The 27,441-nt window shown below is 45.9% G+C and overlaps 1 protein-coding gene across 1 annotated transcript in view; it reads left to right on the forward strand.

Moving 5' to 3' along the window:
- PPP1R36 (protein phosphatase 1 regulatory subunit 36) overlaps nt 1–27,441 on the forward strand; it is a 55,732-nt gene that overhangs the window by 16,986 nt on the left and 11,305 nt on the right. Inside the window, exons 5-7 of the mRNA XM_069734036.1 lie at nt 10,658–10,756; nt 18,537–18,677; nt 24,085–24,127. Of these exons, the coding sequence (XP_069590137.1) occupies nt 10,658–10,756; nt 18,537–18,677; nt 24,085–24,127 (283 nt within the window). The remainder of the gene's footprint in view (nt 1–10,657; nt 10,757–18,536; nt 18,678–24,084; nt 24,128–27,441) is intronic.

The following is a 27,441-nucleotide window of genomic DNA, read 5'->3' on the forward strand; positions in this document are numbered from 1 at the left end:
AAGAGGGTGATAGACAGAAGTAGTAGGTGAGGGTCTGGAGGATAGGTTGAGGGGGAACTGTACAGGAAGAGCATGGCATGCACTAGTAGTGGGTGAGGGTATGGAGGACATGCTCAGGAGAAGAGAGCTCAGGAAGAGTGTGATAGACACCAGTAGTGGGTGGGAGTCTGGAGAATATGTTCAGGGGGAACTGTATAGGAAGAGTGTGCCATGCATTTGTCTTCTGTGAGGGTCTAGAAGATATGTTCAGGAGGGGAAAATCCAGGAAGAGTGCAAAAGGATCTAGTAGTAGGTGAAGGTCTGGAGGATATATTCAGAGACTGTACAGGAAGAGTGTGGTAGGCATCTGTAGTGAGTGAGGATCTGGAGGATATGTTCAGGGGGAACTGTACAGGAAGACTGTGACAAGCACTGGTAGTAGGTGAGGGTATGCTCAGGAGGCGAAAGTCCAAGAAAAGTGTGATAGGCATCAGTAGTGGGTGAGGGTTTGGAGGATATGGAGCGCCCCCCCCCCCCCCCCGTGTAGGGCAATGGGGTACTCGGTACCGGGTCCTTCGGTTCTCAGTGGGGATGTCACGGTGGCTGACCCGGTCCGTGACCCTAGGGGACGTCCGTTGAAAATGAGGGAAAGGTCTTTAAAGGGATAATGTTCGTGACGCCACCTGTGGTATTCGGTCAAGGTGACCGACGCTGCTTAGGGATCCGCTGGGGTGATGTTATGGCAGCTAGATGGTATACCTTCCTGTTATGATCTGGTGGCCTTGGAGCAGCATGAGACGTACTCTGGAGAAGGTGGAACCTGTACTGACCGCAAACCCTGAACTTAGCAGCGCAACTAGAAGTAGCCGTGGGGGGTACCTAACACTCCCTAGACCCCTCAACACAGCCTAAGAATTAACTACCCCTAAAGACAGAAACAGGAAACCTATCTTGCCTCAGAGAAAATCCCCAAAGGATAGACAGCCCCCCACAAATATTGACTGTGAGAGGAGAGGGAATTAACATACGCAGACATGAAATCAGGATTTAGCATAGGAGGCCATACTAGCTAAAAAGAAAGAATAGAACAGAGTACTATGTGGTCAGTATTAAAACACTAGAAAATATCCACCACAGAAAATACAAAACACCACATCTGACTAAAGACATGGAGGGTATATCTGCATCTCCAGAGACACAGCTAGGCTGCAAAAAATCCTTCACAGACAAAGCTGGACAAGACAAAACATGAAAAATGCACAGAACTATAAAGTCCACAGCAGGTGGACAGCAAAAACAAAGCCAGGACTTATCTTTGAAGAAAAGCACAGCGAACAGGAGAGACCAGAAGGGATGTGAATCCTCCAAAAACAATGGACAACTGGCACTGACTAAAGGAACAAGCAAGGCTATATAGCCCAGCCCAAATTGCAAAAAATAGATACACCTGATAAATGCTGCGATCCAACTACCGCAGCACTACCACTCATAACCACCGGAGGGAGCCCAAGAGCAGAATTCACAACACCTTCCCACAGGTGAAGTGTATCCCCAGGGCTTCTCAGAGTGTAGATGGATAATGGTGGATGTTGTAAGGCGCAGTGAATAACAAGGACACAAGGTTGCAGTCTCTTTACCTTTACTGAAGGCTTCAGCTTCCACAGTCCAGAGGACCAGACCACGGGGCAGGCAGAGTCCGGCCGGTCTGAAGGCAAGTCCAGAGTCCCCTTATCCAGGTGGAATTCAATAGCCTTCCTCTAGCGCCTGAGTGTTGTAGTTCCTCCCTCCTGAGCAACTCGGTGAGGTCCTCACAACTATTGTAGGTGTTAAATCTCTTCCTCTCTGTCCCCCTGACGGATAGGACAAACCCGTATGACTGGTGGCCTGAGGCTTTTTATAGGGACCCTAGAGACGCCCCGGCCCCCACAAGTTGCCACCGTGCCTCCTGGGTATATGGTCGGGCAGCCAACGTGGAATCAACTGTCCTGCCAGTCTCTGAAGTAAAGTATAGAGATCCTTACTCCCTCAGTGTTCTGGCTACCGATACTGCGCTTCAGAAGGAGGCAGCCTGCTTCTAGCTGGTCTCCTTCTGATATTCCTCTCCTTTTGCTATGACTTCGTTTCTCACTCACTGCAACACAATTCCTTTCAATGTCTCTTTCTTGGGATGCTGCCGCATGGGATGCAGGCGCAGCTCCGTGTACCCTCGCCTTCCGCAGGCCGCAGTCTGGAGCTGGCTGGAACCCACTCCAACCAGCCTCTGCCAAACTCAGTCGGGGCTGACTGACTAACTTCCTAACCAACCCACCAGTTTTACCCAAGTGTGAGGAGTGCCGTAGTAGATAGAAGCATGGCTCCCCCTGGCGGCCTGGAGTGTGAAGTGTGTTTTGTGGGGTTGTGATACCTGGACAGAAGATCTTCTTCATTGCCTTCAGATGTAACATCATTCCCCCTTGTAGAAGAATAACATTAATGCAACGACCAGGACTCTGGGGTGCTGCAGATATGTTAAGGGGGAACTGTACAGGAATAGTGTGATGGGCACCAGTAGTGGGTGAGGGTCTGAGGATATGCTCACGGAGAACTGTACAGGAAGAGTGTGACATGCACTAGTAATGAGAGAAGGTTTAGACAATATGCTCAGGATGGGAAAGTTCATGAAAAGTACAATAGGCACCAGTAGTGGGTGAGGGTCTGGAGGATATGTTTAGGGGGAACTGTACAGGAAGAGTGTGAGGATCTGAAAGATGTGCTCAGCAGAGGAAAGTAGGAGGAGGATATGTTCAGAGGGAACTGTTTAGAAAGAGTCGGACATGCACTAGTAGTGGGTGAAGTTCTGGATGGTATTGTCATAGGGATACCGCAACAGAGAGGGGCCAGAAGATCGTGGCATCTGGTTTCATGAACTCCAGCACTGGTTGGAAGTACTTCATTATCTTATTAAACAGTGCAGTTTTTTTCCTTGCTGGCAGTACAAGAGTTAATCTGCTCAGTTGAAGCTCTAGGAACTTTCCTACCAGGATTGTCTCAGCTGTTCAATGTTGGACACTCCTCTCTGCTAGATATGCTCACCTCTGGCACTTAGTAATTACTGCCTGGTTTGGAGGTGTAGTTCGTGGTTGGAGTTGGCATTTGGAGATTTATTCAGAAGACTGTTGCTTGGAGTTTTGTTTGTGTGCACATCCTCATCCTCTCCTATTTGGTTTCATCTTCCATTAACTCTCCTCTGTTCTAGTCTGTTGTTTGGCGAGTTTTTTTGTATGATTGTTGTCATGAGTTTACCGCAACAGAGAGGAGCCAGAAGACCACAGCGTCTGATTTCTCCTACTCCTGCACGGATAAGAAGCACTTGACCTTCTTAATAAACTGTGTAAATTTATTTTGGCAGTGCAGGGGTTAATCTGCTCTGCTGAGAGATCCTGGAGCTAAGGCTCTCAACTGTGCACTGTTAGCCACTCCCATCTCCTATGTAGACTGAGTCTTGGCTGGTACTCATTGTCAGAGATAGCTTTTGCTGCATGGCTGGAGGTTGCTTCTGGTGGTTATTGGAGAAAGGTGTTTGGTGAATTTATCTGTGACTGTTGTTAGGGTTTGAGTGTGTGATAATTTCTTCTCCTACTTTGGTTTTCCGCCGTCCTCCACTCCCCAGCGCATCCCTCTGCTGTGTATGTGTGTATATTTGTATGTTTTGTATTTTTTGTTACCCCTGTTCATATTACCTTGTTAGTCTGGTTGGTGTATTGCGGTCCCCTACTACTCCCATCTTCCCTGGGTGGGGGAAGGGTACAGACTGAGGGCGGATTCAGGAGCTAATGTAAGGAATGTGGCCCCGGCATTTTCACCATCAGAAGTAACCCAGCCAACAGGATAAGGTAGGGCGTCCCATAGCATTAGGGACAGGGAAGGAGACCCTGGTCCCGGGACACGCGGCAACAGAGTTGTGACAATTATTATTTTCATTCATCCTTGTCCGTCTTCTCTTCTTTGTCTGATTATTGTTATTCTATAGACTTTGCTTCCTACATCCCTGGGTGGGGGACAGGACAGATAAGGGTTGATGTAGGAGCATAGCAAGGCATGTGATCTAGCCATTTCCACCTTCAGGAGTAATCCCATGGGACAGAGATAGATTTCGAAGCCCCTAGTTCTAGGGACCTGGTTAGCACCCACAGTCCCAAGGCACTGTGTGACAGATATGCTCAGGAGGGGACTGTCCAGAAAGAGTGCAAACGGAACTAGTAGTGGGTGAGGGTCTGGAGAATATGTTAAGGTGTATCTGTACAGGAAGAGTGTGATAGGCACCAGTACTGGGTGAGGGTCTGGAGGATATGCTCAGTAGAACACCGTAAAGGAAGAGTGCTATAGGCATCAGTAGTGGGTTAGGGTCTGGAGGATAGGCTCAGTAGGGGACCATCCAGGTAGAGTTCTATAGGCACCAGTAATAGGTGAGGGCCGGAACTAAAAGAATGGTGTGTGAATAGAACAGAGCTGCCATAACAGCAGTGTGAGTGTGCACCAACAAGAGGCCGAGTAAACAAAATCCCAACAACTGGTTTGATAAAGAATGCAAGACCATACTGAAGGCCCTAAGAATGGCCTCAAATAAAAAACACAGAGACCCAAACAACCCCACTCTGAGAGAAGCCTACCACACCGTACAACGAAATTACAAAGCCATCCTCAGAAAGAAAAAGCAAAACCACATCTCCACCAAACTCCTCCAACAGCCTCCACAGGACCTTTACAATGACATCCCAAGTGAAGACCTGAAACCGGCACAAAAAGAGCTTGTGAAAAAACTGAAAGATATGGAGGAAAAGTTCAAAAATTTCCAAAATCCTCTGGATACACCAATCACACTGTCAGAAATAACAGAAAGGATCACACAGATAAAAGGTACAAAAGCCAGCGGTCCAGATGAATCCCCCCAGAAATGCTGAAATACAGCCCTCCAGACATCCAGGTTGCAATAACAAAACTATTTAATATTGTACTGCAGGCCGGCTGCTTCCTCAAAAACTGGAACCAAGGCCTCATAACCCCTATACACAAAAACGGGAACAAGTACGACCCATCAAACTACCGTGGGATATGTGATAAAGAGAAACACGGCACTCGAGGATGGTAGTGCTGTTGGTGCCCAAGTCAGGCATGCAACCCGTCAATATAAAATACTAGATTGTGGCCCGATTCTAACGCATCGGGTATTCTAGAATATGCATGTCCACGTAGTATATGGACAATGATGATTCCAGAAATCGCGGCAGACTGTGCCCGTCGCTGATTGGTCGAGGCAACCTTTATGACATCATTGTCGCCATGGCAACCATTATGACATCTACGTCGATACTGTGCCCGTCGCTGAATCAGAAGCGTGGGATTTCTACGTCCTTTATGACATCATCGTCGCTGTGCCCGTTGCTGATTGTTCGAGGCCTAGAACATACAAACTTGAAATACGAAATTTGAACTGTGGCTACCAGGTACACATAAAATTGGCCATTTTTATGCGCTAAACGCTCTCATTTTTCATATTTTTAGTGCAGTAATGCAGTTCAAATTTCGTATTTCAAGTTTGTATGTTCTAGCTCTGCAGTGTGCTGCCTTATTTATTTAACTATATACGAGTTGGCGACTCTAGGTTCAGCACCTGTTCACACTTAGTCTATGTTTGGATGTGCAGGTAAGGTTTTTGAAATGTATTCTCTAGCCTTCTGATCGTGCACTCCGCCTTCTAGCCACAGGTGTTTTAATTACAGCAGGTCCAATACCCCTCCATAGAGAGAGAGAATTTTAGTCTAGGAAGAGGTTTCACATGTACCCATTCAGATGGAGACGTTTATTCTCAGCGAGGTAAGGCAAGCGTAGGACCTGGTATAAGAGAGATGCCGTAAAGTGGCTACCAGGTACACATAAAATTGGCCATTTTTATGCGCTAAACGCTCTCATTTTTCATATTTCTAGTGCAGTAATGCAGTTCAAATTTCGTATTTCAAGTTTGTATGTTCTAGCGCTGCAGTGTGCTGCCTTATTTATTTAACTAAATACGAGTTGGCGACTCTAGGTTCAGCACCTGTTCACACTTAGTCTATGTTTGGATGTGCAGGTCAGGTTTTTGAAACACAACTATACACGTCATCCCCTGACCTTACTCCTGCTGTACTACAGAACGCCACTGACTGTCTGTCCACAGTCTCTGACATCATGTCCGCTCTCTATCTGAAACTCAACCTCTCCAAAACTGAACTTCTTCTGCTCCCGCCTTCTACTAACCTCCCTAAATCTGACATTTCCCTCTCCGTGGGTGGCACCATAATAACACTCCGGCAGCAGGCACGCTGTCTGGGTGTTATGTTTGACTCTGATCTCTCCTTCACCTCCCACATACAATCTCTTGCCCGCTCGTGCCACTTACACCTAAAGAACATCTCTAGAATCCGCCCTTTTCTCACCATGGAGACAACAAAAACTCTCACTGTAGCCCTAATCCACTCCCGTCTGGACTACTGTAACGCTCTATTAATTGGCCTCCCCCTTACGCGACTTTCCCCTCTCCAGTCTATCTTTAATGCGGCAGCCAGGGTTGTCCATCTGGCTAATCGTTACTCGGACGTGTCCGCTCTTCGCCAGTCGTTACACTGGCTGCCCATTCATTATAGGATACAATTCAAAGTACTTGTTCTCACCCACAAAGCTCTCCACAGTGCGGCACCCCCTTACATCTCCTCCCTCATTTCTGTCTATCGGCCTAGCCGACCACTGCGCTCTGCAAACGACTTTCAACTAACCTCTGCACTAATCTGTACCTCCCACTCCCGACTACAAGACTTCTCCCGTGCTGCGCCAATCCTCTGGAATGCTCTACCCCAAGATATTAGGACCATCCACAACTTGCATAGTTTTAGGCGCTCGCTCAAAACTCATTTGTTCAGAGCGGCCTATCACGTTCCCTAATCAAACTCATTTTATGTTTGTGTGTGTAGCCCATTCAGTATCTCCATCTACCCCCCACTCCATGAAGATGGCCGGACCATCATTGTAAATACATCATTGTAAATACACACCTGTACTTTGTATCTCCCCCACCTCATTGTAGATTGTAAGCTCTCACGAGCAGGGTCGTCTTATTTTGTCTTATTTTGCTTTATTACTGTATTGTTAACATTGTTACCTATGACTGTTGTGTTTGAAACTGTTAAACTGTAAAGCGCTGCGGAATATGTTGGCGCTATATAAATAAAGATTATTATTATTATTACTGAGAACAGTTGTAGCGTGAGGGTCAACGGAAGGAGGACGGCCTATTTCCAACAAAGCCGAGGAGTGAAACAGGGCTGCAGCCTCAATCCAACGCTCTTTAACATCTACTTCAATGAGCTGGCAGTGGCCCTAGAGTCCTCCTCAGCACCAGGACTCACCCTCCATGACACCCAGGTGAAATTTCTGCTGTATGCGGATGACCTCGTGCTGTTATCACCAACTGAGAAAGGCCTCCAAGATCATCTGAAAATCCTAGAGACCTTCAGCAGCACATGGGCACTGCCAATCAACCAGAAGAATACTAATATTATGGTGTTCCAGAAAAGAAAGCAGCAACCTACTGGCCATCCTACCTTTATGATAGACAACCGTCCACTTACAGAAACAAACAGGTACACCTACCTGGGCCTAGAACTCAGCCAGTTAGGGAGCGTCAAGCAAGCCATAGAGTTACTAAAAGACAAGGCATCCAAAGCCTTCTGTGCTATCAGAAGACGTCTGTACCATCTCAAGGCACCAGTAACCGTCTGGCTAAAAATCTTTGACTCCACCATTGCTCCAATCCTGTACGGCAGTGAGGTCTGGGGCCCAGCCTCATACCCAAACTGGTCAAAGTGGGATGCTGGGCCGACTGAAATATTCCACCTAGAGTTCTTCAAGCATCTTCTCCAAGTCCATTGGAGCACATCAAACATTTGCCTGCCGAGCAGAGCTGGGCAGATTCCCACTACACCTCGCAATAAGGAAGAAGACGCTGTCATTCAAGGCTCATCTACAAAGCAGCAATCCCAGCTCCTACCACCACAAAGCCTTCCTACACCAGGAAGCCCCCCAACAAAAAGTACCCAAAGCCAGTCTGACCAAGCCATCAACCTTCATGGCCTGACAAAAGGTGAAATCCAGAAGATGATACACAAAGTCAAAGAGGAATATCTCAGCATCTGGAGGAACGACATAAGCAAATCCCAGAAACTGACGATTTACCAGAACCTACAGAGGGAGACAAACTGGCCCCATATCTAAAGAAACTAGAAAACCCCAAAGAGCGACAGATCCTGAGCCGATACGGACTGAGCGCCCACAGCCTACTCATCGAATGCGGGTGGCACAGACAGAATTACAAGCCCCGAAAGAGCAGACTCTGCCAGCAGTGCCCCCAGGAGGCCGTGGAGGATGAGGCCCACTTCCTGCTGAGGTGCCCCTCGAACGCCCCCGTGGTGCGGTGGGGTACTCGGTACTCGGTTCACAGGGGGGGATGTCACAGTGGCTAACCCGGTCCGTGGCCCCGGGGATGTCCGTGTAAAAGGGAAAGGTCTTTAAAGGGGAAATGTTCGTGATGCCACCTGTGGTATTCGGTCGGGGTGACTGACGCTGCTTTAAGGGGTCCGCTGGGGTGATGTTATGGCAGCTAGATGGTATACCTTCCCACGGGTGAAGTATGTCCCGAGGGCTTCCCAATGTGTAGATGGTGGATGGTGAGAGGCGCAGTGAAGAATGAGGACACAAGGTTGCAGTCTCTTTACCTTTTACTGCAGGCTTCAGCATCCACAGTCCAGGGTACCAGACCACGGGGCAGGCAGAGTCTGGCCGGTTTGGAGGCAAATCCAGAGTTCCCTTATCCAGGTGGAAATCAGTAGCCTTCCTCTAGCGCCGTGGTGCTGTAGTACCTTACTGCTAAGCGTCTCATAAGGTCCTCACAGATGTTGTAGGTGTTATGTTTCTCTCTCTGTCCCCCAGATGGATAGGACAAACCTTTATGACCGGTGGCTTGAGGCGTTTTACAGTGACTCTATCATGCCCCAGCCTCTAAGGGGTGCCACCTTGCCTCCTGGGTATAGGGGCAGACAGGTAACGTGAAACTACCTGTCCTGCCGGTCTCTGGAGCAAGGCATAAAGTACTGTTGCTCCCTTGGTGTTCTGGCTACCGGCATCTTGCGCCTCAGAAGGAGGCAGCCTGTGCAGGGCAGAACTCCTCTGATATCCACTCCTTTGCTACGACTTCTTCACCCTCTCTACAATACAGTTCTCCTTCAATGTCTCTTTCTAGAAGCTGCCGCACTCAGGGCAGGCACAGCTCCGTGTTCTTCTGTCTCGACCTCTGACAGAAGCTCAGCCAGCAACTCACTAACTTCCTCCCTAGGCAACCAGTTTTACCTAAGTGTGAGAAGTGCCCTAATAAATAAGAGCAGAGCTCCCCCTGGTGGCCTGGAGTGCGAAATGTGATGTATGTTTGTGATACCTGGATTCAGTTGTCTTTCTTTGCCTCCAAACGTAATATCACTCCCCCCTAGAGGAAAATGACATTACTGCAACAACGAGGACCCTGGGGCGCTGCACCCCAAATACTCCGCAGTGAAGGACACTCACTTCAAGAGACTGTCTGATCTCCTCCCAGACTTCACCTTCATGGAGGAGGAAGAGAAACTACCAATAATACTGGGGGAAGATGAAAGTACAGCGGCCATAGCAACGGAATATGTCAGTGCCTGCCACAGACTAAGAGGAGCTTGATATGTCATGGACTCCTGTACCCCAACCCTGAACATATCCCTATCCCCGACTAAACAGCCCGATATGCCATGGACTCCTATACCACACCATAGACATGTCCCCTATCCTCTAAAAGGAGCCTGATATATCCTGGACCTCTATATGCCTCCCTACTCCACCCCCTATCCCCATGTTTTTTTCCATATGCTTTGGCAATGCTAACATGTACTTAGTCCTGCCAATAAAGCTCATTTGAATTTCAATTTGAGTGTGCATCTTGTGGAGAGAACTGGGGGAGTGGTCAAAAGGGTGTGACAGAACTTGAAGTGTAGACTGACGGACACAGTGGATTCTAGGAGGCGACATGAGCTCAGACACACCAGAGGAAGAGATTGTGCATATACCGAATTAGGATTGTGTTTGGTAACGTTAAAAGCGTATGTGCCTTCATACAGGACATAGGATAAAGCTCAGGATGTTCAGTTTTGCTGCTAGCCTTGGTATCTTGTTGGGGAGCCATGTACTCAGCCTGACTGCAGAAGGCACCGAGACCTCCAGCCTGTCCTTACAATCTTAAAATTTATTTATATATATATATATATATATATATATATATATATATATATATATATATATATATATATATATATATTTTGCACTGATGGTGGATAACGGACAGGGCAGTCCCTGCCAGCAGTATACATGGGTTACTGAGATTTAGTATTGGTGCATCAATATCGTCAGTCATGTCGGATTTGTGCTGCCCCTCTACCCAATGACCATGAATTTTTCATATGTAGATCACCAATCAATGATCAGTCGGACATGAAAAATTAATTGCATCTTCATGTACACTAATTTATCTTGCCGGTAAAAAAATTAAATATTTATTTTATATTAACTATTTATTCCAACTTTTTATATTTAGATCACAGCAACTTGATGATTTCCTCATGGCCCTGATAAACTACTTGAATTGTTTTTTGGTAAAACAGTCACGTAGTAAACAACCCAAATCTTTTCTGCCGTAAGTGTTTTTATGTATGACATTTATATATATAGGTATATGTTATACTGGTGTTTTGTATAAATATCAGACACATCCTTAAAGGGGTTGTCTTGTGAAACATAGAGTTTATAACAGACAGAACAGTGCAATTATTTTACAGAAACCCAATGGTAAAAATTATTTTTATCCCGAAATACATGCATTTAAGTAAGAATAAAAGATGTCCTTATAGACAACCCCTTTAACTTAACTGAGCGCTAAGGATACTTTCACACATCAGGTTTTTTGCCACATGCCGGTTCCGGTGTCGCGCCGCAGATCCGGTTTGTTTTGTGGAAACCGGATTAGACGGATCCGTTTTTCAGCCGGAGAAACCGGATCTGTCTCTTCCGGTTGACATCCATCTCATCCGGTTTTCCATCCAGTTTTTGACGGATCTGGTTTTTAAAAACGCCCCCTGACAGGCTAAAAATGTTATTGGCCCTCTGAAAACTATATATACAGTGGTCCTACAGCCCATCAGTGACAGATTGGAGAGGAGCAAGATGCAGAGCAAGATGGACAGCATTATTGCGAAGATTCTGCAGAACAACGTGGATTTCATCGTGGAGGCGAATCGATTGAAAACAATTGTTCTTGAGAAGGAGTGAGAGAGACAGCGCATCATGCGTCTGCGCCGACACCGTTTGTGAATCCACCCCATCACGGCACATAGAATGACGCGGGGAGTCTTTTCTACTTTATACATGGAGCTACGAGGAGAGCCAGAGAAGTTTTTCAGCTATGTGCGGATGAAAGCGGAGAACTTTGATGTATTGGTGGATTGAATTGAACATATTATAAGAAGGAGTGATACATATTGCAGATTCTCCATTACACCGGCTGAGCGTCTGATGGTCACTCTTCGGTAAGCATTCTTTTTGGATGTACTCTTGTAGCGCACTTTCATTGATTGATATTTTGAATTTGCAGTAATTTCTGCCTTGCTTTTGTTCACAGATTCCTTGCTACTGGAGAATCCCTGTCTTCACTACATTTCCAGTTCAGACTGGGAATTTCAACCATATCTGGAATAGTGAGGCACACTTGCCGTGCAGTGTGGGACTCTCTGCACGATGAATTCATTCCACATCCCACAATGCAGACATGGTTGGAAGTAGCTGACAGATTCCAGGAAATGTGTCAGTTTCCCAATTGCTTTGGCGCGGTGGATGGGAAACATATCCGTATCGTGAAACCGGCTGGTTCTGGATCCGAGTATTTCAACTATAAAAAGTACTTTTCCATCGTGCTGATGGCCATCGCCGATGCGGATTACAAATTTGTTGCGGTGGATATTGGGCGTATGGCCGCTCAAATGATTCCCAAGTTTTCAAACTGTTTTCTATGGGGCGGCATTTGTATGGACAAACCTTTCAATTCCCCCTCCTCTAGACCACTACTTCAAACCTCTGAGCCACCAATGCCTTTTGTTTGTGTTGGGGATGAAGCCTTTCAGCTTTCAGAACATCTTTTGAAACCCTACTCCAGCCATGGTTTATACAATACTAAAAGAATTTTCAACTACCGACTCACACGTGCACGGAGAATGGTGGAGTGTGCATTTGGGATCTTAACCGCCAAATGGAAAGTTCTCCTGACATCCATTAACTTGAAGACAGACACTGTGGATGAGGTAGTGAAAGCGTGTGTTGTCCTGCACAATTATGTGCTATCCAAGGAACAGATTTCCATTGAGGACCAGTCTGAACAAACCACCTTGGCTGATTATAGCAACCAAACATATAGAAGTTCTGCCACTGTTTCCAAAATTCGGGATCAATTTGCCGAATATTTTATTTCACCCGAAGGAAGAATACACTGGCAGGATGAGAGAGTTTAAACAATTTGTCTTGAACCTAGTAACAACTTTTTTACCTTTTACCCATGTTGTGTACCTGTTTGGGTAGAACCGAAAATTTTTAACTGTTTACCCAAGTTGTGTACCTGTTTGATTTTACATTTTACCAAAGTTGTGTACCTGTTTGCTTTTACCTTTTACCCAAGATGTGTACCTGTTTGGTTATACCTTTTACCCAAGTTGTGTACCTGTTTGATTTTACCTTTTACCCAAGTTGTGTACCTGTTTGATTTTACATTTTACCAAAGTTGTGTACCTGTTTGGTTTTACCTTTTACCCAAGATGTGTACCTGTTAGGGTATACCTTTTACCCAAGTTGTGTACCTGTTTGATTTTACATTTTACCAAAGTTGTGTACCTGTTTGGTTTTACCTTTTACCCAAGTTGTGTACCTGTTTGATTTTACCTTTTACCCAAGTTGTGTACCTGTTTGATTTTACATTTTACCAAAGTTGTGTAACTGTTTGGTTTTACCTTTTACCCAAGATGTGTACCTGTTAGGTTATACCTTTTACCCAAGTTGTGTACCTGTTTGGTTTTACATTTTACACAAGTTGTGCATCTGTTTGGGTTATACCCAAAGTATTTTACCTCTGACCAATAAACTTTGTTTAACCTTAGTGTTATCTATAACTTATAAAGAATAAATACAAGATAGCTGTAAACAACACAGTTTTATTACATTTTTTTAAATAACAAAAACAAACTTTTATTTTGAAACACCAAAAAAAACTTTATTTTGCAGCACACAAAACTATAGATGAGAATATGTCAGGGTGGAGATAGTGCTGGAGGGGCTGTCAGATAGGGACACTTCGACAGTGGGAGTGTGGAGAGAGGAATATGTTGGTGGTGGGGAAGGATCAATGGGTAGTGGTGAAGGAGTGGAGAAGGCAATTGAGTGGGTGGACAGGAAAGTGGGATTGGGGTTAGAAGTTTGGTAGGATGGAGGGGTGTAGGTGATGTTTTGGGGGGATTGGAAGGCAGAAACAGTGATGGGTGGAGAAGAGGGTTGGGAAGGAGGTGAAAGAGGTTGTTGGTAGTGGGCAGGGAGAGGAGGCGTGGATGAAGCAGATGGGTAGTGGTATGGGTCGGGATCATCATATTGGTGGGAAGGGGCACAGACGGGACGCTGGTAGTGTGGCTGGTGGTAAGTGGCCCGGGAATGCTGTGAGGGTTGTGGCTGGTGAGATGGGGTACGGGCACGATGTGGTTGATGGTGGGGTTGGTGGGATGGGGCACGGGCACGTTGGTGGTACAGGTCAGGAGGATGGTAGTGGCTGTATTGATCGACAGTGGAGGAAGGGGTGGCAGTTGCAGCATGGGTGGCAAGAGCCTCAGCTTTTGAGGCAATGAGTGCTAGAGTTGACTGGCAGGATTGCATTACTTGCATCTGCTGAGAAGTAGATAGCGTCTCCATTTGCTCAAGTACCGACTGGAAAAAAGTGTTGTTCGATGACTGTCTTGCCTCTGAACGCATTGTTAACAGAAGTTTATGCATCTCGAGTATACTTTTATTTATGAAATTAAAACCTGCAGCCATTTGCTCGGACAAAACTTTCAGACAGTTTTGGAAGGATGCGTTCAGGTGTAAGAACTCGGGAGCGTAACGCTGTACCTGACCTCTCTGCCGATGGCGCCCCGATGCTACAGGTGTAGTAGAGGTGGCAACAGCAGAGGGGTGGGGTACAGGAAACGCTATATCCTCACCAGCAGATACATGCAATGGAACCAGCCAGGATTCTCCAGCGCTCGCGGATGGGACAGAGGGATCCGATGTGTGGGAAGGCTGGGAAGGTGCAGAGGGGCCCGCACTGTCAAAGTGTCCCTCGGTGGCGGCCTCCTGAGGGATCACCCCAGAAGGATTCAACTGTGCTGCAGGCTCCCGAGTGCTGCCGATGGTGCTGTGGAACAAAAGAGAAAAAACAAACAATTAATATACTATAATTGCATGGCCCTGGCTGAAAGAGCAAAAGAGGGTTAGACATGTAAAACATTGGTTATCATCACATGTGGTGGGTAATATTTACCTTCATGTCACCATCGTTGACCTGAGGAACGACAGGGCTTCAGCATACTTGTATTTGCTCCTGCGTCCTCCAGATCCACTCGGGGCCCGCATCTCTTTATTGAATTCCTTCTTGAAGCTATCCCTAATCGACCGCCACCGTTTTACAATCCTCTCACCTGTTAAAAAAGGACAAACACAACTTGGTTAGAAAAAAAACTTAGAATGCATCAAGAAAACTGAACAGAGTATACTTACGTTCTTGATTCTGGGCCCGAACATCGAGGTCCTCCCATAATAAGCTCTTGGCAGACTTGCTCCCAGAGTCGCCGGGTCACAATGATATCAGCATGGCGGCTGTCACTCATGTTCCACAGCGGCTCCCTGTCTCGGACAAGATCGATGAGGAGGTCAATATCGAGGCCGACCTCCTCACTGTCAGAATCAGGAGCATGCTGTGAAGCCTGTTAAAAGAAAGGGAAAAACAAATTAAAACTAAATTGTAAACAACATAAAGAATAAACCTTAAAAAAAAATATATATATATAAATATGCTTACACGATGACGGCCGCCATGACTCGCACGCCGACGACCCTGGGAGCCACTGGGAGGACCTCTGGATGGAGCACCAGAATCCGAACTCTAGAAGAGAAAAAAACATAATTATGTGCTTGTATGTAGCCTTTTTATGTGTAGTGTGCCATGTCATATCTACAATGATCATACCAATTGTGATCCCGCTCCAGGTCTTTCTCCACCCCTTCCCTCTTCTTCGGGGAGCACCTCTTGGACTGTGGCAGCAGCTTCACCAGCTTCCTACAAAGATGAAAAATGGCAAAATACATTAATATATATACACATACATACAAAAATACACACACAGACATACACACACATACATACAAATACACACACACACACACACACACACACCTACACACACATACACATACATACACATACACACACACACACACACACATACACACACATACATACATACATACATACACAAACACACATACACACACATACACAAAAGATAGCGAGGTAGAGAGAGCAAGAGAGCAAAATTATGTTTAAAACATATTTACCTCAGTGCGCTGCCGATGGGAGGAAGGGCTCCCAGAAGAAGACATGGCTGCTCTGGTACGGCTTGGCTGGCTGGGCTCTGTAGCAGGAGAGCTGGCTGGGCTCTGTGGCAGGTTATAGCTGGCTGGGCTCTGTGGCAGGCTCTGCTCCAGGCTTGGCTGGTTGGGCTCTGTGGCAGGTTATAGCTGACTGGCCACTGTGGCAGGCTATGCTCCAGGCTTGGCTGGCTGGGTTCTGTGGCAGGTTATAGCTGGCTGGGCTCTGTGGCAGGCTCCGCTCCAGGCTTGGCTGGCTGGGCTCTGTGGCAGGTTATATAGCTGGCTGGCCTCTGTGGCAGGCTCCGCTTCAGGCTTGGCTGGCTGGGCTCTGTGGCAGGTTATAGCTGGCTGGCCTCTGTGGCAGGTTATAGCTGGCCGGCCTCTGTGGCAGGCTCCGCTTCAGGCTTGGCTGGCTGGGCTCTGTGGCAGGTTATATAGCTGGCTGGCCTCTGTGGCAGGCTCCGCTCCAGGCTTGGCTGGCTAGGCTCTGTGGCAGGTTATAGCTGCCTTGGCAGGGTGTGGTCTCTCTGGCTGGCAGTATGGCTGGAAATGAGTGAAGGCCTCAATGGCATTGCTTTATATATGTGTCCTGGGGGCAGGCACATAGTTTCTGAGCATGCTCAGTGTAAAAAGCCGGATCAGGCCGTCGGATCCGCCTTTTTCCGGATCTGGCGCAATCCGGCGTCCATAAACATGCATTGCAGTGAAAAGCTGGAAAGGCCGGATCCGGCCCTTCCGGCTTTTTCGCCGCAGACAAAAAACGTTACAGTAGACGTTTTTTCCAGACGCTGGAATCGCATGTACGCCGGATCTGGCATCAAACCGGAAGGAACGCTGGCCCATCCGGCGCAATCTGCTGTTAATACAAGTCAATGGGGGAAAACCGGTTCCGGTTTTTATTTTTTCCGGTTTCGGTTTTTCTCCCGAGACCCGGATTTAGCCTGAAACAAAAAGCCTGATGTGTGAAAGTAGCCTTATGATGCCTTCTCTATAATAAATTACAATGTATAACAGTTTCCAGAATTAAAATCTACAAAGTATGGAATGTTCTAGGAAAGGCTGTACTGGGCCCCTGGCCCTCAAGGGAGGCCAGCATGACGGGGTCACGGGGAATTGGTTGAGCAGCTTAATATACTTTTTTTGCAAAAAACGTATTAACTAAATACCCTGTATTTTTTTCATTTTTTGACTTGCACTTGCTCATTTACTGTGACTTCTTTACAACAGAGTATTTTTGACCTCACTGTGCTCTTTTTGTGTCTTCAAGTTTCTTGGTGGTGTGAACAGGTTTCTACAGACTTGTTCACTGTGCAAGTAGCCCATGTGTTTTTTGGTTCTATAATTGTTCTCTTGTTTCTACAAGACTGGGGAGTCCACCACTCCTTATGGGTCATTTGCATAGAAGCTGTTCCACCCTGGATGTCCACATGGATTTTTTCTCTCTGAACCCTGCTTATACAGGTACTATACAGATGATCAGGTTTTTAAATACATCAGATAGGGATTATATATATTAGATAGGACTTCTCTATTATGGGTATCCCTTGGCGATTGGTGGAGCAGCTTAATATACATTTTTTGCAAAAAAAAAGTATTAACTAAATACCCTGTATTTTTTTCATTTTTTGACTAGCACTTGCTCATTTACTGTGACTTCTTTACAACAGAGTATTTTTGACCTCGCTGTGCTCTTTTTGTGTCTTAAAGTATGGAATGTTCTAGGAAAGGCCGTACTGGGCCCCTGGCCCTCAAGGGAGGCCAGCATGACGGGGTCACGGGGAATGGCAGAGCCTCCGGGTGGGCAAGGGCAAGTCGGGGTTAAATAGTTTGCTTGGGCTGTGTACTTTTGAATTTGGACAGAGGGGGGGTGGGGTTTGGATGAGGCAGGGAGGAGCAAGCGGGGGGAGCTTACTGAGGGGGTGATTTGGATAAGAAACCGACAATTTCACCTCAGCAACTGCCACGCTCACCTGCTGGTCCGGCGGTGGCTGAAATCCCCACCCACCCTCCCTTTTTCTTGTTTCGATTTTGTTTAATCGCGTTTATTTTAAGGTTATGTTTTTGTTTAAGGGAAAGGAGAAATTTTTGTCATAGCAGTTAGGTGGGGGAGGGAGGTCCTCGAAGTTGGTGGAAAAAGGGGAATGGCGGATTCTGGGGGGGGGGACCTCTAGTGGTCCTGGACTCCCCCGGAGTGGTTTGCGAGTGGATGTGGTAGATCAGCCCGTGGAGGGGCTAATTAAAGGATTTGGTAATCGGTTGGTTTGGTCGGGTTGGTCATTATCTGCCTGCGAGCTGGTGCTTAGCGGCTGGAGGCAAGACTAAGCCTGGAGGCCAAGGTACACAATTTGAATTTCTGCAAGGTTATTTTTGAGGCTTCGAGGACCACCACTCCCTGGGGGGATATTGTTTACATATTGTATTTATGTTTAATAAAAGGCTGCTGTGGCCATTTAATCCAAATCTGGTGTAATGTCATTATTCAGGAGGGAATCTTAAGATAAGGCAGTTTACGAGAGATGCAATGCATTAAGTAATTAAGGTTAGGCGTTTAAGTCAGTAAAGGCGGTCATGAGTCACGTGTACCCCTTACGTCAAGGTGATTTCAGCTCTGAAGCTTGCAGAATTGTAAATGCAGCTCTGAAATATAATACAGGTTGTAAATTATCAGGGCAAGTTAAGAAATTTAATGTATTTATAATGTTCCTACATTTTTAGAATTATTCTGTATTTAACCTGTAAAATATTCTTTCTCTTTCTAGGAGACCAAAAGTTCTAGAAGAAGAAGAGATGGCGACCCTTAACAAGACACTAGAGGTTGCAATGAAGCACCTTGCTTTTAAGTACTCCGTTCTTGTACTTGGACAGGGGATGGACAAACAACACCATTTGGCATGTGGAAAGTATGATATCCCTAGATAACAAATGTATCACGATCTACATCACACATAAGGAATATATAGTGGAGAACATCATAGCATTGCCTAGTGTAACTTATAAGCAACCATAATGCTTGTCTTCCAGATCCTACAATAGGACACCTCTTTTTGTTTCATTTTCTGTATCACTATCTGTATTAAAGAAGCCCTCCTCCTCCTCCCATCAAAGTTTGTATCCTCTTAATATATTGCAGTCATTATATAGCACTGTGTACTTACAATTACTCATTTTGCCTTTCTACTCTTTTCTCTGCTCTATGTAGAAACAGGAAGTCTATTTTCCCTGCATGAATCAATCCCCTTTTCAACTCCTGATTCAGCTGCTCCCTCTTCACTTTTGCATTGACTTATGACTTGCACAGAGAAAATTGACCTCCTGATTCTACATAGCTCCTTCCTTGCACTGCACAATGACCTCTGCATAGGTCACAGAGCATGCCCCCAATACTGTCCCACAGAAGCTGTCAGAAAAAAAATGTAATATCACATAGCAGGCATGAGAATGAATGGCCTGTAGTGGTTTCATGCACCATGCAATTAGTAATTAGATATAGAAGTCCTTGTACAGCTGTATGCAAAACGGATCTGCACTAGAGAGCATACATGAGCGCTAATGCTAGCCATGCACCTTTAATAGTTGTAGGCCAAAAAGTTCATTCTCCCAACACCCCATATACATACAGTACATAAGGTTACAATTCAAAGTGTACATGTGTTTTCTATGTGGTGCGAGACACATAGAACTGCCTTGAGAACAAAGGATTGGGCATGTTGAAATTCAACATGCCCCCATTTTTTCCCCCAACATTGTCCAAATTAACTTACGGTAATCCAAAAAATACCCTAAAGGTTTTTTTGGGGGGGATCACAATATTGATCGGTCAGGTATACAGAACAAACAATAAAGAGGCGAGACAGTTCAGACCCTTTAGAACTGGATCAATGGGGGTGAAAAGAATCAGACCGCCACCAATCCGATATTGATTACTGCTGTACAAATTAGATAGTTATCCGTTAAATGATTGCTCCCAGGCTGCTATCTCTTTCTGCGTCCTAGCACAACTGAGCACTTGACTTGACCTAGTGTTCATATGTTTTCCATGGGGAGAGAGGAGTGATCCGATGCCAGATAACTTACAGTATCTGGCAAGTATTCCAACAGTTTGATTCTGTCGGAGAAGAGTCGAGAGGCCCTCATACAGATTTACAAGTTTAAATCGCTGGATTCCTCTGACTTTTATCTGCTTTATATGGGAGACTTTAGAATCTACTATATAATTTTCTAGGGGTCACTTCCGTCTTTCTGTCTGTCCTTTCTGTCGTGGATATTCATTGGTCGCAGCCTCTGTCTGTCATGGAAATCCAAGTCGCTGATTGGTCGCGGCAAAAAAGCCGCGACCAATCAGCGACGGGCACAGTCTAGTAGAAAATGGTCGCTCCTTACTCCCCGCAGTCAGTGCCCGGCGCCCGCATACTCCCCTCCAGTCACCGCTCACACAGGGTTAATGCCGGTGGTAACGGACCGTGTTATGCCGCGGGTAACGCACTCCGTAACCGCTGCTATTAACCCTGTGTGTCCCCAACTTTTTACTATTGATGCTGCCTATGCGGCATCAATCGTAAAAAAAATGTAATGTTAAAAATAATAAAAAAAAAAAAAACCTGCTATTCTCACCTTCCGTAGTCCACCGAGCCGCTCGCGCCGGCAGCCATCTTCCGTTCCCGACGATGCATTGTGAAATTACCCAGAAGACTTAGCGGTGAGAATAGCACCATTTTTTATTTTTTTAATTATTTTTAACATTATATCTTTTTACTATTCATTTACTAAGTCATCTGGGTAATTTCGCAATGCATCCTGGGAATGGAAGATGGCGGCAGCCACACGTGTATCGCCGGAGCTTCGGTGGATCCCAGGGGTGAATATATAACTATTTTTCATTTTAAGTATTTTTTTAACAGGGATATGGTGCCCACACTGCTGTATACTACGTGGGCTGTGTTAGACACCGCGTGGCTGCTATATACTACATAGGCAGTGTTAAATACTCCGTGGGCTGTGCTATATATTACGTGGCCACTGTTATATACTACGTGGGCAGTGTTATATACTACGTGGCTGCTATATACTTATTGGGAAGTGTTATATACTACGTAGCTGCTATATACTGCATGGGCTGTGCTATATATTATGTGGCCAGTGTTATATACTGCGTCGCCTGTGTTATATACTACGTCGCCTGTGTTATATACTTCGTGGCTGCTATATACTGCATGGGCTGTGTTATATAGTACGTGGCTGTGTTATATACTGCGTGGCCACTGTTATATATTGCGTGGCCTGTATTAACGCATCGGGTATTCTACAATATGTATGTATATAGCAGCCACATAGTATATAGCACAGGCCACGTAGTATTTGTCTGCTACATACTACATAGCTCCTATATACTACGTGGCCTGTGCTATATACTATGTGGCTGCTATATACATACATAAATACATATTCTAGAATACCCGATGCGTTAGAATAGGGCCACCATCTAGTAGAACATAATTACTGTGATTTTAGAAACCCCTTTAAGGCTGTAGAAAAGGTACAAAAGTATTTTGTCTTTTATCTTCATGAATGTTGCTTTAAAAAGCCCAACCCCGATGACTCATTCTGGAACTACACAGCGTCTTTTGTCCATGTTGTGTAGTCCTTTTGCTTTCAGTCTTCCGGATCGGTGTATTTTGTAGAGATGTGCTGGTATAAAGCCCTTTCTTCGCATTGGCACTGTTGTTTAGGACGTATTTTGCTGGCATTGTGCTTCTCATTGTTTGTTAACGGTTTACATATTTGTGCATCGGCCAGACTGGGATCACGTAAGGACGGGAGGCGACGTCTTTGTTAGTTGCAGCGAGAGGTTTACTTTTACTTGCAACGACAGTAAGGCCATTTTAGTTAGGAGTGTCGGTTGGAGACACTTATACATAAGCTTTGTTTTCTGCTCAGGAGTCTTTAGTCAGCAGTTTTGAGACAAGTCCTGACAGGTTTGTTAATATATCCTACTAGTATTTCTGCATTCAGAGGAGCAACTTCAGGTTTCTGAGCCCCTATCCAAAATTTGTATCAGGACCCTTTCCTAAATTGTGTCTGGTGTCGTCTTATGTGACTTTGTTCCCTTAAAGGGGTTTGTCTCTTCTTATTAAATGGGTGAAATCGCAAAGTGCTTGTAAAAACAAGCAAATTTATAATAAAAATCCTTTCTGTTCTCAAGAACGCTGGGATGTTTAATTTCATAGATTACTGTTCATTTCCAAAGTTACTGGCCACCTTAGAAGTGACCAGTATCCTAGGCAAAGAGCACATGTTGGCAAGTGCCACTTTGCAGCTGTCCGGATCTCCTAGCGCTCCTCTGATTCTGCAGAGACAAAGCTGCCTCTGGTTTGCCTGTTTTCGTAGAGGAAAGGCTGCTGTTCCAGGCAGCCTGTATTCTGCCCTATCACAGCAATGCCCACTCAGACTATGAAAGGCAAAACGATCACAGTTGCAAAGGGTGTGATCGCGACCTGGCCAGAAAGGAGCTTGCTGAGGCCCGTGCTCATTTCAACTGGATTTGTGTCTGAGGACGCACATTCCTCTGAAATGTATTGTGGCTCAGAGACCCCCCGGGCGTTGCACCGCAACACACGCCACCAGCCAATAAGAGGTTGGCAGCTTATGTCAGTGTGCCAGTCACAGGTGGTGCACAGCAGTGACGTCATGCATTGGCCATAGCAGGCACCCCAAAATCATCAGCCGTCCTTTGCACCAGACAAGAGGACGCCGTGTGTCATGGGAGCGAAGGAAGGTGAGAAGAATTGTTCTTTTAAATGTGTTCGAGAACAGAGGTAGAACAGGGAACATTACTACCGGATGGGCCCAGGAGCTGGTACATTATACAAAAAAGAACCCAGTATGGGAGACACTATTACTGGAAGGGTCTAGGATGGGGACATTACACTAGAATGGGGACCTTATTAATGAAAGGGGCGCTCAATGGGGGACATTGTTACTGAAAGGGGCCCAGGATGGGGGACATTATTACTGGAAGGGTCCAAAATGTGCAGATTAGGAGATTACACTAGAATGGGGGACATTATTACTGAATGGGGCCCCAGATGAGGGACGTTATTACTGGAAGGCTCCACATTAGAATGGGAGTGTCAGGACTCGACCCCATCAGCTCTTGTGCACCAGGCGGCAGCTCTTCCCTCTGAGCTATTCAGCTCATTGGACAGTTCCGTGCTAAATCAAATACTTGTACCTGTGTTGTTTCTGATTGTCTTCACCCTGATTTCTGATTGGCTCCACCCTGATTGAACACCCTATGTAAACCTGGCATTGCACTCCCTTCCTTGTGAGATTGTTGAGCTACCAGCCTCTAGTTAAGCTTTCTTTCACCTGCTGCTTAAAACTACATTGCTGCTCCTGTGAACCGACTTCTGGCTACACCAGACTGTGTTACCAGACGGTGCTGCCCCTAGTGGTTGCAATACCAATACTCCAACCCAGGTTAGTCCTTAACATGGGGACATTATTATTGAAGGGTGCACAGGATGGGGACATTATACCAAAAAAGAGCCCAGGATGGATAACATCAGTACAGGATGGGAGACATTATTATATTATGGTGGGGGAGTCAGGTCCAAATTTTGCTTTGGTGCCCATCGGTCTTTAGTTACGCCTACTGCGGACTACTATGTAGTGTTTTAAAATGGATTGCCTCTGAATTTGGTAAAGTATCTGCAAAAATTTGTGAGTATATTGGATTTGAACATGCCCAGTCATTTTCCCCTACAGGACATAAGGTGCCACCAAAAGGATCTTCAGTGACATATCTCCATCTTGCTATTGAAAAGCATGCACACTCAGGAGCAGCGAGGAATAAGTGTCAGATTTTTTTATTTTTATAAGGCTACGTTCACATTGGCGTTCCGCCACTGTGCGTCGCTGTTGCGCCGGCGACGCAGCGGCGACGCGCCCCTATGTTTAACATAGGGGACGCGTGCGTTTTTTGGGTGGCGTTTTTTGACACTTGCGTCGTTTACGACGCTAGCGTCGGACGCAAGAAAATGCAACAAGTTGCATTTTCTGTGCGTCCGATTCTCGTCAAAAATCGACGCACGCGTCGCAAAACGCGCGCGTTTTTGCGCGTTTTTTCGTGCGTCGCGCGTTGCGTCGCCGACGCAGGGCGGCGCAACGCTAGTGTGAACGTAGCCTAAACCATTCTTTGCACAGTAGGATTTGTACACATTTTTTATATGTTTGTCATAATATCATAAGCTTAAAAAATATTTTGCTAATCCAAAAGCTGATTACAGTTCCCATATATCTGTGTTACAGAGGCCGAGCTTCTTCTACACTGAGAGACCGCAGATTCTTTGAGGTACGAGTATCTCTCCTGCTCTTGTAATGATGGAGAATAGGCATGAAACTTCAGTAACGACTGATTCCATTACATGTCAGCTTCGGGCTGGAACATTCCTCGTCCTGCAAGAAAATTATAACTCTGTATTATAATCATATTCCACCTGGAGCCATAAGCCAATGTGTATGAGCAGAACTTGTAGTGTTCTCTCCGCTGCTGTTTTTTGTTAATCTATTTCATCTTCTCATTTCACAAGTCAAAATGAAAGATAATACGACAATTCAGTACATTGCTATTATAGGAAATCAAATGGACTGCATTGTTTCCATCAGGATTAACTTTTGTGGTCAATCATTTTGAGGCGGCTGCATGATAGACATGAAATAGATAGATAGATAGATAGATAGATAGATAGATAGATTGATATGAGATAGATAGATAGATAGATATGAACTACAAAGACCATATATAACAAACAATTTAATTTGCAGTTCAAATCGCAAAAAAAGTCTGAATATCTGCAAGACTTTATAATCAGGACCAGATTCATATCTATAGCGGCCCTCGGGTAAAACATTTCATGGGGCCCCTCCTTTTTAGAAGGAAGGGGGGAGACAAGCTAAAAATATGTGGGCGTAAGTTAGAAATGTATTACCGTAACTTACAATCAGGGGTGGATTAAGGGTAGCCAGGGCCCCGAGCTGTTCAGACACTGTGGGCCCCCCCGGTCATGTGATGGGGGTTATGTGATGGGGGTCATGTGACGGAGGTCATGTTATACCTGAACCAGATTATTCCAGAAAAATGGCCGGGCCCTACTCTACTGTAACCTATTAAATATTTGTTAAAATATGCAATACAATTTAGGTATATTTTGACCAATATCACATACAAGGAATAAATACCACCGAACCATGACCACACCACGAATTACAACCACAGTGATCGAATAATATCACATACAAGGAACAAATACCACCGCACCATGTCAAGACCACATATTACCACCTCTTGGTGACCAAATAGCACATACAAGGGACAAATACCACAACACCATTTCCAGACCACATATTACCACCACATAGTGACTGAATACTACAATACTGATCAGTAATGAAAAAAAAAACCACAATACTATCAACATAAGTGCCAGTATTCACAGGAGATCTGTACTTAGTATGCAGTGTCTGTGTAGAGGTAATACAGAGATCACTGGTGACATTATACACAGGAGCTCTGTATATAATGTATAGGTAATACAGTGATCACTGGTGACATTGTACACAGGACCTCTGTATATAGTATACAGTGTATAGTGTCAGTGTATAGGTAACACTGACTCACCAGTGACGTCTCTAGGTGAAGTCCTTCATCTTTCATCCAGCACAGACCGCCATCATTTCTTCCAGACAGGACTCGTTTCTGCAGGAAATAACACAGTTATCTCAAGCTCCGCTTGCAGAACACATTACTTCATTTTTCACAATTTCTACATTACACCACATGAAGAAAAAAAGGCGATATAGTGTCACTCTACACAGTAACAGGACCGCCCCCCCATTTAAAACAGTATACTCAAAAAAATACTGCAGTAATAATATCCCTTAATTAGCCCCTATGGTAATAATATTCCCAATCCTGGCCCCGTTTATCTAATTCCTGGCTCCCGTCATATGTTCTCGCATCCTGCCCTCAAGAGTATCCATTCTACCCCAAATGATCTCCCCATCCTTCCCCATCTGTCTCCATCGTATCCATCCTGCCCCATGATCCACTCCTGCCCCATGTCTTTCATTCTGCCCCATGTCTCCAATCATGCCCCGTATCTACATTCTGCCCATGCCTCCAGTCCTGCCCCCAGTGTGTCCAGCAATCTGCCCCAGTGTGTCCAGCATATTACCCCCAGTGTGTACAGCAATCTGCCCCAGTATGTCCACCATATTGTCCCAGTGTCCAGCAATCTGCCCCAGTGTGTCCAGCATTGCCCCCAGACAGTGTGTCCAGCAATCTGCCCCAGTATGTCCAATTGTCCAGCATTGCCCACAGTGTGTCCAGCATTACCCCAGTGTCTCCAGCATTGCCCCAGTGTCTCCAGCATTGCCCCCAGACAGTGTGTTCAACAATCTGCCCCAGTATGTCGAATTGTCCAGCATTGCCCGCAGTGTGTCCAGCAATCTGCCCCAGTGTCCAGCATTGCCCCAGTGTCTCCAGCATTGCCCCAGTGTCTCCAGCATTGCCCCAGTGTCTTCACCATTGCCCCCAGACAGTGTTTTCAACAATCTGCCCTAGTATGTCCAATTGTCCAGCATTGCCCAGTGTGCCCAGCAATCTGCCCCAGTATCTCCAGCATTGCCCCCAGACAGTGTGTCCTGCAATCTGCCCCAGTGTGTCCAGCATATTACCACCAGTGTGTCCAGCAATCTGCCCCAGTATGTCCAGTATTGCCCCCAGTGTGTCCTGTCCAGCAATATGCCCCAGTATGTCCAATTGTCCAGCATTGCCCACAGTGTGTCCAGCAATCTGCCCCAGTGTTTCCAGCATTGCCCCAGTGTGTCCAGCAATCATCTGTCCCAGTGTGTCCTCCAGCATTGCCCCCAGTGTGTCCAGCAATCTAGCTCCTCCCCCTCCAGGTCCTGGCAGATCGGACATCAGAGACAGATCTGCACAGTGCACACAGAAGAGGAGGAGGCTGTGTGCGATCACTATGTAAGTATTGCACCCATCCTCCTCTTCTGTGTGCCAGGAGCTGCGCCCACTCACCGCAGCCTGCACATTACTGAAGCCGGCCATGGCTCCAGCCACAGGTGCAGGCTGCGTGTCCCGCCCTCCTGTTCCTGCAGTGCAGCTCCTCCAGCGGCCCTCAGCAGCTGCTTACACATCGGCCCGAGGGGCATATGCATTCCTGCAACCCGCCCCTGGGCAGTGCAGTAATGCCCTGATGGCGGCGGCCGGCGGGCAATCTGTGCGGTAGCCCAGGGCCCCCCCACACCACTAGGCCCTGGGCTACCGCCCAGGTTGACCCTCTTATAATCCGCCCCTGCTTACAATATATTATATGATTGCACTCAGAATTAGAAATACAGCAGAAATAACCTTAACATTACATAATATGCCCATATTGTATATGAACCTATGCGACAACAGCGCCCAAATTATAATACCCCAATATTAACACCACCAAACACTGTCCAAAGAATAAAGCTATACAATTATTATTATTTTATTATTAATTATTTATAGATCACCATTGATTCCATGGTGCTGTTCTTGAGAAGGGGTTATATCAAAATACAAATATCACTTACAGTAAACAAACCAACAATGATAAACTG

This window comes from Ranitomeya imitator, chromosome 1 (assembly GCF_032444005.1).
Source record: "Ranitomeya imitator isolate aRanImi1 chromosome 1, aRanImi1.pri, whole genome shotgun sequence".
In the NCBI taxonomy this organism is placed as follows: Eukaryota; Metazoa; Chordata; class Amphibia; order Anura; family Dendrobatidae; genus Ranitomeya; species Ranitomeya imitator.